This window comes from Diplotaxodon limnothrissa, linkage group LG13 (genome assembly GCF_057381915.1).
Source record: "Diplotaxodon limnothrissa isolate DT_005_m linkage group LG13, D_limnothrissa_male_GT1.1, whole genome shotgun sequence".
In the NCBI taxonomy this organism is placed as follows: Eukaryota; Metazoa; Chordata; class Actinopteri; order Cichliformes; family Cichlidae; genus Diplotaxodon; species Diplotaxodon limnothrissa.
Window position 1 is genome coordinate 4686036 of NC_140608.1, and position 15905 is coordinate 4701940.

The 15905-nt window shown below is 39.8% G+C and overlaps 2 protein-coding genes across 3 annotated transcripts in view; both read right to left on the bottom strand.

Annotated features, from left to right (window-relative positions):
• The window catches only part of ppp3r1a (protein phosphatase 3, regulatory subunit B, alpha a), a 35549-nt gene extending 31596 nt beyond the window's left edge, over positions 1-3953 (bottom strand). Inside the window, exon 1 of the mRNA XM_085369671.1 lies at positions 3714-3953. Coding sequence (XP_085225797.1) covers positions 3714-3716 — 3 coding nt within the window. The 5' untranslated portion in view covers positions 3717-3953. The remainder of the gene's footprint in view (positions 1-3713) is intronic.
• Positions 3954-6631: 2678 nt separating this feature from the next.
• On the bottom strand, positions 6632-12942 carry cnrip1b (cannabinoid receptor interacting protein 1b). Of its 2 annotated transcripts, none has more exons than XM_085369246.1 (3): positions 12764-12942; positions 11285-11429; positions 6632-6796 (listed from the first exon to the last, which is right to left on the bottom strand). In XM_085369246.1, exons 1-3 carry the CDS (start codon positions 12940-12942, stop codon positions 6632-6634), a joined length of 489 nt encoding a protein of 162 aa, XP_085225372.1. The 2 variants fall into 2 exon arrangements, with proteins under 2 accessions (XP_085225372.1, XP_085225371.1); XM_085369245.1 differs by lacking the exon at positions 6632-6796 and adding an exon at positions 7492-7674.
• Positions 12943-15905: the final 2963 nt, after the last annotated feature.

Consider the following 15905-nt stretch of genomic DNA (forward strand, 5'->3'; position numbering starts at 1 on the left):
TCACTGTGGCTTTTATCTCTTTTACATTAGCTACAGCTCAATCCTTATGTGGGTGGCGCTTGATTGCTAGGCAGCATATGGTCCCCTTAGCATCAGATCATTCCACTACATGCTTAAGCAACTGCGCGTCCCTGCCCCCAACCTCTCCTTGCGGCTGAGAAGAATACATCTGACAAGCCATAGGTTGCCACAGTGCCTGCAGGACGTGCATGTCCTGACAATCCACGGTCTGATAGTTGAGATTGCTGCAGGGCAAATCTAACAAGGTAAGCATACACAGGAAAAAATGTTTCCTCTGACAAAGTAAAGAACCCCCCAGTTACTGCTGCCCCCAAGTAATGAGATGCTGCTCTTAATAGCTGGTTTTTGTGTGTGATTTATGAATTCCTTTCTATTTACAGATGCAAATTTTCTGCGCTAATTTATGCAGAATTAAAGTCAGGGATGATGTAGGCCCCTTAGAGTTGTTTAGCAATTGTATGAGTAACACTCACTTCTAATAACCCAGTTTCCAAATATCCTCTTTGCAATAATGCAAACATGTTCCTAGGCCCGGGCTGGTGAAGTGTCAGATCAGGAAATTTCATTTATTTCTTTACAATAAAAAAAGAAACAGCAATAACTCTACCAACAGACTGGACAACAGTTCCTTTTATGTACTTGCAAGCAAGGGACTCAAACCACCGCAATCACACCTCTTGTGTTTTCAATGAGAAGAAGAACGAGCAGCAAAACCAGTGAATGAGATGTCTACATACGCACAATGTTGTTTTTGTGGTTTGTTACCTAGACCGCAGCACTACAAATAAAAAACACAAAATAAAAAATTTTGCTGAATAAACATTTTACAAATATCCATGGGCATGATATACACCAGGTGTTTACAATCTTCTTTTTTTTTTTTTTTAAACACTGTTGCGGTCATACAGTCAGGATTATTATAAATGCATGCTTAATTAAACTAAACATGTGCAACACGGTCATATTCAAACCAAAGCTTCTGCATGCAAATGCAATCTATAAACAGCGACTGCTGTTTACAATGATGTGTATAAATGCAGAGTCTCAACATGACAACATGAAAATTGCAGACAAAATGAGAGCAGGAATGACTTCATTGGCTTATACACCGCTCTGAATTCACAGTCATACCAAATCTCTGCTTTTTTCCCTCTTTTTTAAATTACATTAGACACTGGCATCAACATGGTCACAAAGTTTTACTTGGTCACAATAATCCCACCTCTAGTGTTTGACACGAGTAGTTCTCAGTTGTAAAGCTGCAAAAGTGTTGATACCGCCTTGACAAAGTTCTAATGGCGAGATCCTGCTGTCATTATGTGACAAATTGCTTCGAGATTAAGCACTGGCTCCGGACCAACCCTCATACCGCCTTAGTGAAAAGAGATTGTAGAATTGGTGATTTTACATCAGCTAGAATATACAGAAGTGAGGTTTTGCTTCTCTAATCTTGATTATCAGGAAGAATATGCACCTGGTGAGTACATACTACGTCAAGTAGCAATGCAGTGGCAAATGGGAATGTACTTACACAATAGCCTTCCCAAGATTGAATTTTCTAAGTCAATATGCATAACACAGATTAAAGAAGGGGGGAAAAAAAGGTCTAATAATAGCCAAGTCATGACAAACTATCTGACTTTGGTTAACATTTTATAGAAGAAAAAGATAAAGAAAATGTTAACACTGTTTCTAATAACCGTTTACTTTTTAGATGTCATAAGTGTTAGCATGAACTAACATGTTAGCATGTTGTTAGTATAACCCAATTAAGAATTAATATTTTAATTTTTCCTTTTCCAGGCAACAAGAAAACAGGAAATTCTCCCTCCCTAGACAGATTATAAATAAGACCAATAGCTAGTGTTGATGTGGTTGATACTGCTTATTTTATATCATGGGTGAACTGTCAATAAATACGGTCTGCAGTCATTCTGTAGTGTACATGAGGCTTTTGGGACAACATTTGGGTTAGAGGTTATATATGGGGCTTAGCCTTGAATATGCAAAGGTCAGCCTATTTAATGACCAATCACTGCTCTTTATTCCTGGTACTTACCTCAACCTGAAGACGACGAAGCATTTTCAGTTATTGTCCCCAATCTGGATTTTTCAAAGCCTTCGAAGGACCCACCTTCATCCCCCTTAGCCTCCTCTTTCCCTATATCAGCCTATGCTTACACAATTTATTTACTTATGTACTACTACTACTACTAATTAACTACTTCTCTTATTAAAATAGGAATTAATTTAATCATTCTTAAGTTTATAATTGCTCTGTAAAGCAGAGGTGTCATACTCACTTTTTTTCATGGGCCCAATCTGATCTCAAGTGGGCCAGACCAGTAAAACTATTGCATAATAGCCTGTATGAAAAACACCCCTTTAAATGTCTCCTCTCTTTTATAAGTGCAAAGAACTACAAGCAGCTTCTTCAAATGTTCATTTTTTCACATTCGATGAACCATCAATTGTAAAATGAAGGTGTAATTAAGATAAATACGTAAAAACAAATGAATTTCAACACATCCATTTTACTATATTTGGCAGGTCCAACCGTCATTACATGTACATTACAATTCACAGATCACAGTGGATCTAAAATAGGCACAAAACTCTTACATGTCCAGTTTTTGTAAATAGACAAAAAAAAAAATTGCATTTTATGCATTTACAATTGTAAAAATTTGGCTATATCTAAAAATACTTCCACTATTTTGCATACATGATTTCTCCTGTGTAGTAATGCTGGCATCACGTCGCCAGACCAAGAACTGCAGTGCATTTTATTGAAATAAAGAGAGTAATTAATGTCTTTGCAAAGCTATCCGGTGGGTGGAATTGGACCCTCTAGTTGGCTGCTTTTGGTCCTCGGGCCACATGTTTAACAACCCTACTGTAAAAAGCATTTGGGTTACAGTTTTTAGAAGCAAGTCATATATATATATATATATATATATATATATATATATATATATATATATATATATCCCTCGATGTATCCTCGATGTATAGGCACACACGTACACCAAACAATCGTATGAAGTGTGTGTTGCAGGAACAAGCCTGTGGCCTACTATGGAAGCCTCCTCTACAACCACAGGTAGAAATGATACAAATGTAGCCTCGGCCGATTATTGCACTTATCACAGTTTAGTGGCTCAGACGAAACAATGTTGCAACCATCAACACAGCGCCATGCTATCTAGAAAACACACCGAGATGGATGTTATATATTTGAATGCAGTGCGATATAGTAGGAGCAAAGACCTAACATAAGCAGCCGTTACATTTTCCTGTCTGCTGTATGAAATGTGCCACAAATAGTCGCCAGCCTAGGCTTAATAAGCGTGTATTTTTGTTTCGAAAACTCATTTGCACAGGCCTAGTTGCTAATAAGAGTGTAGGCTATGTCGAGAAGGGATAAGAAATATCTGGGCCACAAGCTGCAGGCTACTGTCAGCCCTGGGGTATTGCACAGAGAGCGCGACAGGGAGCCAAAAGTGGGTGAGAAAAGCGTTTCCTTCTCGCCACAGCTCTACGTTTTTTCGACCGTTCACTCAAAGCGGAACGCTCGCTACGAGCGAGAACCTGTCAAAACTGAGCTATATTCGACACATTAAAGCACAGGCCTGTCCACTGGTGTGTTCACCAGTCGGCGGAGGTTGAAAATAAGAGTCGTTGCTGCTTACCATCTTGCAGGTCGGATGATGAAATCCAAGCGATGTGAACGGAAAAGGAGGTTACAACAGCAGAAGTCAGCAGGCCGCCGAGCTGTGGCGAGAAATACAAGAAAAATACGCTGTAGGTGCTCTCGGCTCTCGTCCTGGCTTTACACCCAGGTTCAGGATCTCTTAACCGTTTCTCTCTCCTTCACCGAGGCTTTCACTGCAGTGGCTGAAGGGAGGGAGACCCGCTGGGAGGGGACAGTAAGCGGAGGAGGAGGTTCGGTTTGACAAGCAGGCGGTGGCGGAGGGGAGGAGAGAAGAGTCGAAGGGGGGGAGGTGCAGCAGTACTGTACATCCGGGAACTGCTGGGTCTATCGATTTATTTATTTATTTGTATTCCTGCTTCGAGTACAAGTTTGTGCACGTGCTCCCCCAACTGGCTTTATGACTGTACTACAAGAAGTGGCCAATCTAGCCTTCGTCTCCTGAACCTCAGTATATCCAAGTTTTACATGGAGTTCATTTTTGCTATAATGCCCTAAAGTGCTTGAATTATTCCTCGGCGATTGTGTTCCATATTGACACGGTAGCTTCACACAGTTGCTGCAGATTCACCTACTGAATCTCCTTGATATGCACCTGCTGTTTCACCACTTGCCAAATGTGCAATACTGGATTGAGAGCTGGTGAGTGTGAAGACCAGATAAGCATACCAAACTTAATTTCACATTAAAAAAAAATAGTCTGAGGTGATTTTACCTTTGTGACATGGTACATTATCATGCTGGAAGCAGCAAGATGTCAAAAGATGGGTACACTGTAGTCATAAAGGGATGGACATGGTCAGCAGTAATACTCAGGTAGAGTGTGGTGTTTAAATAAGGCTTAGTGGTCCTACGGAGCCCAAGGTATCCCAAGAAAATACCCCCTCACATTTACACCACCAATAGTCTGAACCACTTATACAAGACAGAATGGGTCTATGATTTCATGTTGTTTATGCAAAATTCTTCTTTTTGACAATGTGCTTGTTTCTAGATTGTCTTATCCTTGTATTTATCCCCAAACGCCTTAATAAATCACCTATAAACATGACCCAAACAACAGCAATATGTTTTGTGCGAGTATGCACATAATGTGATTCTGCAGTATGGTTTCCTTTGTGTCAGCCATTTTCTTCTGTACTATACTTTTTTCGGAGGATGTGCATGGATTCTTTGTTTGTTCCTAATTCCATTCCATTTTTTAAAAATGTATACAGCGCCAATTCACGACAACATTCACCTCAAGGTCTATTATATTGTAAGGTAAAGACCCTACAGTTTTAGAAAGAAACACCAATAATAACACAAACTTCTATGACGAAGCACTTAGTGACAGTGGGAAAAACACACTGAAAGTGAAAAGAGAAGATTGGAGAAGAAATGCTCCGTCCATTAAGCAAAGCCCCCCCGCTCCCCACCAGCAACATAAGCTTATTGCTGCATAACAAAGTTTTATTCCTAATCTTAAACATAGCACAGAATGAGTGTGCCACGCAAAAAGATTTTTCATTTTAATGTCTACAATGTAAACAGTCAACACTATCACAAAAAAGGTCAGAACAATACTGAATATAAACTTCACCACAGAAAAATTTTAACATCACATTTGACACCAATTTCTTGCATAGGTAAGTAAAGTATTTAATTGAAAATAGTTGTCATTTCTACAAAGTACACACAGTAACGTAAAAACATTTCACATGGTCCACTCACTGTACAAAAATACATTTTTTAAAATATCATATATTTACCACATTAAATAGAACAAAATGGTCCAAATATTCCAAATAAATTATTTGTCTTTATGCACAAATATCCGTGGCAAGGACCACTGTTAGAGGTAGACAGAATAAACATACACTAGACAGGGGCACAACTTCACCCAAATCCAAAACTCCTATTTGCCACACTGTATTACACAAATGATAAAACACAGTGATCCACAACACTACCCTGAGGGTTTCATTCCAAAATTGGGACTATTTTAAAAATCACTCGAAGTGTGACAGCAAAGTTTCATGGTTGCTGACTCACAAGACTCACAAGTGCAATCCATTGCAAAATGATATGGGCTGAAAACATTTATCAAACAAGACAGTTATGATTTTGGGTAACAACAACTAACCAAAGTTTGCATAGAAGCAGTCAATAATGACTTAAAATGGCAACAGCACCAACAAAACAGCTGTTTGGATAATAAGAACAGCCTTCAGCCTTGGCACAGCATAAATGAAGCTGAATTCAATTGAACCGAACTGAATTCTAAATTTATATTACAGTGACAGAAACAGTTGTTTTGATTCTTGTATAAATTACTGCACTTGTTAAATCAGACAGAGAATGATGTAATTCATTTTTAGGCATGTCTGAAGAATTTCTTTAACCACACTAGAATGCTCTGTGTTTCCTTTTGTGGAAAGTTTGGATTTTGAAATGAAACTCTCTGTAGACGTTCAGTAGCTTCAAAGTACATGCACGTCTGTACAAGCACCATATGTAAACAGATACTGTAACTAAACACACAGGCACTCTCACACCCATACACCAATGTACATATATGTAACTCTTGTCACACTTGGGGTTTACCAGATGTCACAAAAAAACTGCATGTGAAAAAAAATATTTGCCTCATAAAACTTCATTTAATTTTAGCCTCAATAAATGCGAAAAGACTGGAAACATCACTGCATTTTATATTTCAAACCATTAGAAATGAATTAGCAGGAGCCTGAACACATTCTTGAGGGCATAATGGAGGGAAATCCTGCATTTTCTCTTCAAATACCTTTAGTTTTTCCGATATTGGCAGATTGCAGACAGACAGAAAACAGAGTAAAACCACAGAATTGTCTTCATTTCAAAACAACATGCAGATGATTTAAAAAATCTTTCAGACCATCACACAAACATCTCCTTGTTGACCCACATGAGCGTACGCGTGTCGTTGGGTTTGCATTCGTATTCAATGCTGTTGAAGCTGTTTCCCCACTGGCAGTGATCCCTCTTGTTGTAGTTGTAGTACTTCACCTGCCACACCGTTTCAAACATTCCCGCCTCTGTGAACTGAAGCAGAAGCAGATGTACCACTGTGTGCATACACTGGCGCACACAATGATGTAGAGCACATGCAGTGTGGTAGACTGGAACATGCATGGGTACTCTCTCTATAAAGGCACAGACTCCTGTTGCATCATGTGTAAAATCATTTGAAGATGCAGTGAAAAGGGAGCATACTGACAGCACAGATGGATGCACACACAGGCACACGCACACGCACACACACACACACACTTCCAAACACACACACCAGATCATCCCATAGGCCTCAGCGTGTGAACTCAACAGATGGGTCACACATATAAATGTATGTAGACACAAATAACACAGTATTTCATAATGTATTTATATTTCATTTTACTGCCAGAAAACCAGAAACTTTAAATTTATTAATATATATTAATGTATTTTCATGTAAAATCTTAGCATTAGGTGTTCTCATTGCCATAAAAATCTATGTAGTGCTGCTTGCTGAAAGAAAAATGTACCATCTTCAATGATGTCACACTTTCTAAAATGGAACTTGAGCAAGGAAAGCGGAGGATGCTGGAGAAGCTGCGATTAAAGATACAAAGTGAATCTTCAGGGAAGTGTTTTTATCCATGGTGCATGAAAAGCTGTGACTGAGTGGGCAGTGCATGTGATAAAATATATACATGGGGTGCTGACGGTTCTTTAAGTTATCACTTTAACCTGTTAAGTTAAACTGTCTTAACTTGGCAAAGGCTAAGGCCGATTAACTTCTTATTTGCCAGCATAAAAACTATTTGTTTGACAGCACTCACTGGATATTCAAAACAATGGGATAGTCCATGGAGCTCACTGAAGTCTAAGAAAGAAGGTCTTCTTGAGATTTGCGATTCCATTTGAGAGTCCAAGATCACCTGTTGAAACAATTCTATATATTAAAACTTAGTTGGATTTGTCACTACTTTGCCAATACCCAAAACTGTCACCCTGAGATGAGAGGAAGTTGACTGAGATGTTCAGGAACTACTACCAAGGCTCAAGCCTGCCATGAACTGCAAACTGCTGGAAAACCAGCATCACTGTTCACAGTGAAAAGTTTTATGTCACTGTGGAGCGAGAGGGTACAGACCTGCCCCTTGAAATTTAATTGAAAATCCAACACCTTCAGCCTATATGGACAAGCGGATTGCCTTCTGGAAAAAAGTTTTTGATAGGACAAAATAAAGATTGAGCTACTTTGGCCGCAGTGAGAAGAGGTATGTTCTGAGGAATAAAGATGAGGATTTCAAACCTAAGAACACTGTAGCAACCGTCAAACACAGTGGTGGTAACATCATGATCTGGGGGCCGTTTGCTGCCATTATTACTGGTACATTGCACAAAATTGATGGAATAAAGAAGGAGGAGACCTGCTTCCAAATTCTTCAACCTTGCCTCAAATCAACAGCTAGATGGTTGAAACTTAGACAGAGTTGGGTGTTCCAGCAGGACAATAACTGGAAACACACATCAAAGCTCAGTCCATGTCAGCAAACAAACCAGTTTAAATGAACTCTACCAACTCTGTCACAAACAGTGGTCAAATATCCAGCCATAATAATGCCAGGATCTTGTTTATGGCTACCAAAATTGAGATAGATCTTGGTGGAGAGTGGCCGAGCTAAGATCTTGTGGGACTTCCAGATACAGACGTACAAAATGGTGGTGGCAAACCAACCAGACATAGTGGTGGTAGACAAGCAGAAAGCAGAAGAAGATGGCCATAGTGATAGGTGTAGCGATACAGAATAACAGCAACATCAGGAAGAAGGAACACAAGAAACTTGAGAAGTACCAAGGGCTCAGAGAAGAGCTCGAGAAGATGTGGAGGGTGAAGGTAACAGTGGTCCTAGTGGTAATCGGAGCACTAGGTGCAGTGACTCCCAAGCTAGGTGAGTGGCTCCAGCAGATCCCAGGAACAACATCCAAGATCTCTGTCCAGAAGAGCGCAGTAAGGAACAGCTAAGATACTGCGCAGTACCCTCAAGCTCCCAGGCCTCTGGTAGAGGACACAAGAGAAGAATTTATATATATACTTTTGACTCTGTGTGGATTACAGAAAATATAAATAAATTCAAACTTATAATAATAATAATAATACATTTTATTTGAAAGCGCCTTTCAGAACACTTAAGGACACTGTACACAGCACAACACATAAAGCAAATTTAAAATAGCAGAGTAGAAAGGTTATGTGGGATAAGCAAATTTGAACAAGTGAGTTTTGAGTCTAGACTTAAAGAGAGAAGAAAGTGATATTTCCTTAATCAGGAAGTAGGGAATTCCAGAGTCGAGGAGCAGACCAACTGAAAGCCCTGCTCCCCATGGTGGAAAGATGGGCAAGACGGGGAGAGGGGACAGAGAGAGAAAGAGAAGAAGAAGATCTGAGACACCGAGATGCGATGGTGATCTGAACCAAATCAGAGAGATATGGAAGGGAGAGATGATGAATTGCCTTAAGCGTATACAAAAGTATTTTGAAATTGATGCGATATTTGACCAGGAGCCAATGAAGCTGCTGCAGGACAAGAGTGATGTGATGGATAGAAGGGGTCCTGGTGATAATATGGGCAGCAGAGTTCTGGATGCGTTGGAGCTTGTGGATGGATTTTAGAGTAAGACCGAAAAGAAGTAAATTACAGTAATCGATGGCTATTAACAAGAATGGCAGTGGCATGTGGAGTGAGAAAAGGACAGAGATGATTAAACTTGTGCATCTAATTGTTGTTTTTTTGAAGTCATTAAAGACATATGCTTTACAATCAATCCACCCTGGAAAAAGTAATTAAAAGTTCAAAATTAACATGACATTCATGACCATGATGAATATATATAGCCTTCTGATCACAACAGTAATATTACACAAATACTGAGATATGATATAAATATATAATATATAAGTTGTGAATATGCTTAAATGTAGGTGTAAATATAAAAGTAGTCTTAGGTACTCCTACGCTCATAAAATACTGTATCAGGCTATCACAAATCAATGGACCGGTGATGCAGCTGTGCCACACATCATTAAAATCACTTTAACATAATGTTTCTTTTTGATTAAATGCCTCAACTCCTCACATGTCATGTTTCTCCCTCAGGCATAAGAGGACCTAAGACTTGAGAACGCAAGGAAAGGAATCAAGGACATACCAGCTGAGACTCACTGTATATCATGAGGTTGCTTTCCCTCCATTGTGATTGTCTTTCCTTCTTTAATTAGTCTTGTCTATTCAATTACTCTCTGCACACCCACACACCCACACACACATGAATATGTATGTCCTGTGTAAATTGTCAGTCCATCTGTATTCTTGGATTCCTGATTTCTCCGTTTGGCTTATTGTGAGTTTGAATCAGCTTAGCATTAAACTGGGATTTTGGTGTATTCCTGCCTCATGTGTCCTTCATCTGGGTCCTCATTTGCATAAAACATAGTAGAAAGTTTGACAGAATTACTTCTATTAGTTCAGTGTTAAGTTCCAATCTTAATCCAAGTGTATTAACAAACTCTGTTAACACACAACTGACCGCAGTCACTGTTAACCTTTTTGGGTTTGTTTCTTAGCCACCTGTGTTAGAACATTAGAGACATTTCTGGGTTTCGCAAAGCTGATTAAGAATAAAACATCACCATGGGCTCCAGGAAATTCAATACTTGATATTTTTACTGTTCACTGGAAGACAGAGCAGAGTTGAAACCCTAAATAGGTTATATTTCCACCCTCGAAACATTCATCATCTACCTGGTAACCTTGGATAAAAAAAATGAGGCTATCAAGATACTCTGTAACCATAGAAACACTGCCAGAACCAGAACCATGACAACATAAACAGGCATGGTAAGACCATCACTTGACATTAATCTCAGGATTATAAGAACATTATGAAACACAGATATAGATGAGGTGAAGTGGCTGAACACAGATGAGATCACTTGGTGATTAAAGGGCTGGTGAAGACCAAATCTTTCTATCAGCAGGTTTTGATTTTAATCTGTCTCCATCCCATTTATTCCTATTTTCAGTAAAAATGTGTGCCACAGTTATTATTATGTTGAAGTAATTGTAAGATATGACACAACAAAGCTGGTGGAGGATCTAGAGATATATTAAGAAGACCAGGTAAGTAGTCTAAATGCATCCAGATTAAGAATAAATAGATGATCTGGTTATTTCTGGAGCCAAAAAGGGCCTTGGTTGCTACAATGAAAAACACAAAACACTACCATGTTTAACGTCTTAAAATGAGTGGAACTGTAAACATGACTTGCAAAACTGATAAAAAGTCAATCAAGAGAACCAAAATCCAAATTGAAGATACATGAATGATAAAACCATCGTTAAAGAATTAGAATTTTTTTTAAAGAGCTTACTGGGAACAGGGAAGCTCTTCATCAGGTTTCTTTACCAGCTCATATCAAAACATAATTCCTAAACACACGAGAACAGTTCTTCCACCTCTGTGCTGTGCACAGTGTATCCATACCTGTATGCTGACCTGAACTGGTTGCCTCTCTCCACTTTTGGTATGTGCCACACCTTCTGTCTCGTACAGGCCAGTATAGACCACAGACTGTGGGTCTTTAGACTGCTGCTCCAGGGGGAAGGTCACCCCACCCACGCTCATTGACCTGCATTGACCAGATCACACAGCAAAAATAGAATCATCACAAAACAGCAAAGGTATGAAATGCATGAATGAAAATAGTTTTACACAAAGAGGGAGGGAGAGAGAAAATCAGAGGAAGAGAGAGAGAGAGAGAGAGAGAGAGAGAGAGAGAGAGAGCCTTGTGTTGACAAATCTGTTGGTGAAATAGGGCTACAGCTGGGCTTCACTGGCTTGCCCCACATTCAGTTCAACACCACCTATGCATCACTGCGTGTGTGACCTAGTTTTATATTGGAGTGCTCCTTCAGTGATGTTTTTACATCCTGGTAGTTAAATATCCGACGCTAATCCTTATTGGGAGATGCGAGTACGACAACTCACATTACATAATCATGAATTGTAGGCAAATCCCAGGAGGGCGGTGCCACAAAGCCCAAACACTGGAGTCCTAATCTGCGGGGGATTTGACGTGCAGCCAGTTGGGGTTTATGCTGCCTTTATGTGCTCCACGTAAAATCCAACTTTTGAACGTTGAACTTGGAAACAGTCTCTTTACCCCGTTGAGCGCTCCAGCAAGGCTTGCTTCTAATTCAGTTATTATTATTATTATTATTATTATTATTATTATTATTATTATTATTATTGAAAGCTACTTAAAAGAGGAAAAGGGGTGTGTTGTTTTAGGCTCTCTGTATTTTAGGCTTGAAAATCAAAATCAAGCCTAAAATACAGAGACCATCAGAACATCGTTGTAATCGACTGCAGGTTTAAAATCTGCACTTGCCTTCTCTTCAGCATATCTGCTAAAGTCAGTGGTATCAGTGCGTCTGCCTTATCCTTGGTCAGTTACAACAAAGACATGTATCTAATTACTCTCAGTGCAGATGAAGCAGAAAAGCAGTGGTGCTGTAGTGCAGGCTATTTCGCTCTAAATGGGAAATACATTAAATCAGAAACAAACAATACGACAAAGAAGTCCCAATATTTAGTAAATTCAGGGAGGATTAATAAAATATTCGTAAAACAACGTCATACAACCCCACAGGTCGCTATAGAAATAATTATTTAAAGGGAAAATATCATCAAAAATAGCAAATCAGACAGAAGGAAAAATCTTCATTATTTGAAAGGCTTTCTGAGCTTTTATCGCCATCCTCCAATAACGTTTATCTGAATGCCTGAAAATATGTCAGCGACGCTCTTTGATAAATGAAATGATCTTTGCGTTTCCAAAAATAGAATATAGATTTAGAATATGGTGATCTGGACGTGATATTTGCCTCCCTGGATTAATAGGTTTCCTAGCAGTTTGGTTGGGTTATGACCTGGTCAGGAAAATCCACATGGGCTACCTACGTGGCCTCGACCGCTCCTGGTTTAACAACCACCTCGATTTTGTACTTCGACCCGGTCAGAAGCTTGATGGTTCGGGTCTGTCCGAACCGGGTCCCGTCGGATTTGAAGTACACGGCTGTGTTGTTAGGAAGCATCTTCAGTGAAATCCCAATTTTCACGATCTGCGGAACGTTGGCCATGTTTCCATATAGCTAGTGTATCTCAGGAGGACCGCGGGGTGTGGGAGGGATCGTCGATCAGTTCGTGGAAACTGAGAAATGCCGTGTGGTGAATCCCAGAGAGCACCGCGCAGCACGGGGAATTGCGCTGCGTAATCCCGTCCAACCTCCAGAATATAAACCTAATCCCAACCGTTGCACTGTCTCTCTCTCCCTCTCTCTCTATACACACTCTGTCACCGACTATAGCCACCATCCTCTCGATCGCTCTCTCACCTATCGTCACTGTTTGCTTGCAACACAACCAATGCTGCTAGTATAATAGGTCATCTATTCTCTCTCTTTATATCTATGTATATCTACGTTGTCATCGACCAATGTAAAATTTGTGTCTCGCTGTCCTTGGTCCTGAAGTCGTGCCAGTTAAGACAGCGGAGCACTTAAAGTGATCCTCAAAGGACCGATTAATCCTTGAATACTCTTAACACCGCGCACAGCTCTCCTTGGGTTAGGCGTCGAAAGTGACACATCGTCACAAAAACCCTTAAAATGAAGCAGTTTGAATTTTAACCCCCAAATGCACGAAGAAACAAACCTGGTCTCAAATTCTGTTCACAGAGCCGAATGACTGAAATTAGTCAGTGTACAGTAAACAGCATTAGTCTAGCTGGCAGTAGTTTCGAATCTATTTATTGAAAAGAGAAGTGTTATCTATATACACTAGAAAACCCCAATTTTTTCAGGTTTTTATTGAAAATTATGCAGTTTAATGTCTCATTGAGCTCTGAAATGAAAGCATAGTACAAATAAGCAATAAGAGTTAAAAAAGAAATCATGGAATCAATTTAGAAACCAAACTTTATTCTAAACCTTTGACTCAAGTAGCCACCTTTGGCAGATATAACAGCTGAACACCCCGGTGGCACATTACAATAAAAATCGAAAGCTCTTCTCATATCTGTTGCAGAGATTACCATAAATGTGGGGCACATGTAGGTTGCTTTGCTTTCACTCTTCTTTCCAGTTCATCCCAAGACCAGCTCGATGGGAGAGACTATGCTGGCCACTCCATACTTTCAAGCTTACTGTCTTGTTCTTTTTTCCTAAGTAAGTTTCTGGCATAGCTTGGACTTATGTTGTGGATCATTATCTTGCTGTAGGATGAACCCCTGACCAACTAGGGGCCGACCAGAGAGTGTTGCATGCCGCTGCAGAATGCTGTGGTAGCTGTTTTGGTTCAGGGTGCCTCTCACGCTGTACAAGTCATTGACCCTGGATCCAATAAAACAGCCCCAGACCATCACACTTCCTCCTGCATGTTTGACAGTTGATGCCACACACTGTGGAACCATCCTGTCGCCTACTCAATGGTGTACAAAGATCCTGTGTGATGAACTGAAGATTTCAAATTTTGTTTCATCAGTCCATAATACCTTCTTCCAGTCTTTCATGGCCCAGACAAGCCTCTTTGTCTTATTCTGGCATCTTAGGAATGGCTTTCTTGCTGCAACTCATCCTGTCAAACCTGCAGCTCGAAGTCTTCTCTGTAGTTAAAACTGAGACTTGCTTATTACGACCACTATTAAGCTATGCTTGAAGCTGTTGAGCCCCCTATCACGCAAGCTGTTAACTCCTAGAAACTTGTCCCCTGATTCAGTTGTGGCTTTGGGTCTGCCAGACCTCTTCCTGTCAGAGTTTGCCCCATTTTCTGAGTGCCTTTTGATGGTGAAGGAAACTGTACTCACTGACGCCTTGAGATTCTTTGCAATTTCTCTGTAGGACTGACCTACATTTTTAAATGTTATGATGTTTTGTCTCTCTTCCATTGTTGATTGTCTTTTTCTCACCATTTTGGTAGCAACACACAACTTTCTGCAGTACAATACTGTTCAGCTGATGCTCACGAGGCTATGGTACCACAGTATGTTCCAACACTGCTTTTATGCAGACAGAGGCGCTTGTAAGTAATCCAGAAAAGTTGGAACACCTGTAGGAATTAGTAGACCAGCTTTTAAGGCTTGATCAACGTCTATTGCTGCAGAACAGCTTTAAATTGTTAACCCATTATGTGTCCCCCGAAAAAGGCCTTTTTTGTATAATTCTGAAAATGTACATTATTTTTCACTTTTGGGTAAACTTACCCTTTTTTTAACCTTTGCCAGTTCACCACTTACCTTTGTACCATTTCAAGCTATCCATTCATGGGTTTTTACGACTGGAATTGCAATAAATAACTGGAAAAATTTAGGTGTTCTAAAACGTTTGACCTGTAGTGTATATTCATAAAAAATTGAACATGAAATTACATTTTCCTCTTTTTAAATCATTCCTCCAGCCATGATTTATATCAAAAAATAAATATGAATAAAACACTTTAACTGATAGGGATAAACCAGAGAGAAAGAAAGAAAGAAAATGTCTTCATGTATGCTCAATCAAATCAATCAAAAGTCAAAACCACGATAAAATGGAAATATTCATGAGAAAATTCAAGAACGTCTAGATCAGGGGTAGGCAATTTCAGGCCTCGAGTGCCGGTGTCCTGCAGGTTTTAGATCGCACGCTGGGTTAACACACCTGAATTAAATGATTAGTTCATTACCAGGCCTCTGGAGAACTTCAAGAAATGCTGAGGAGTCATTTAGCCCTTTAAATAAGCTGTGATGGATAATGGACACATCTAAAACCTCCAGGACACCGGCACTCGAGGCTTGGAGTTGCCTACCCCTGGTCTAGATAGACGCTGTGGCGCAGGCCATGAAGTGGGTAACCCCCGTACGTCCTATGATTGACCACTAGAGGTCAGGCTTGGATTGGAACTGGAACAAGCCATGTACGCGAATAATAACTGTATTGTTTTTCTAGCTAACGTGGTGGAAACTGATGGCCATCACTTCTACAACTATTACTAATACAAAAGCTGTTAAGTTGGGCCTGAAAATACTTAGTTGTAATTAAATACAAAAGAAGTTAGTGAAAAGTGA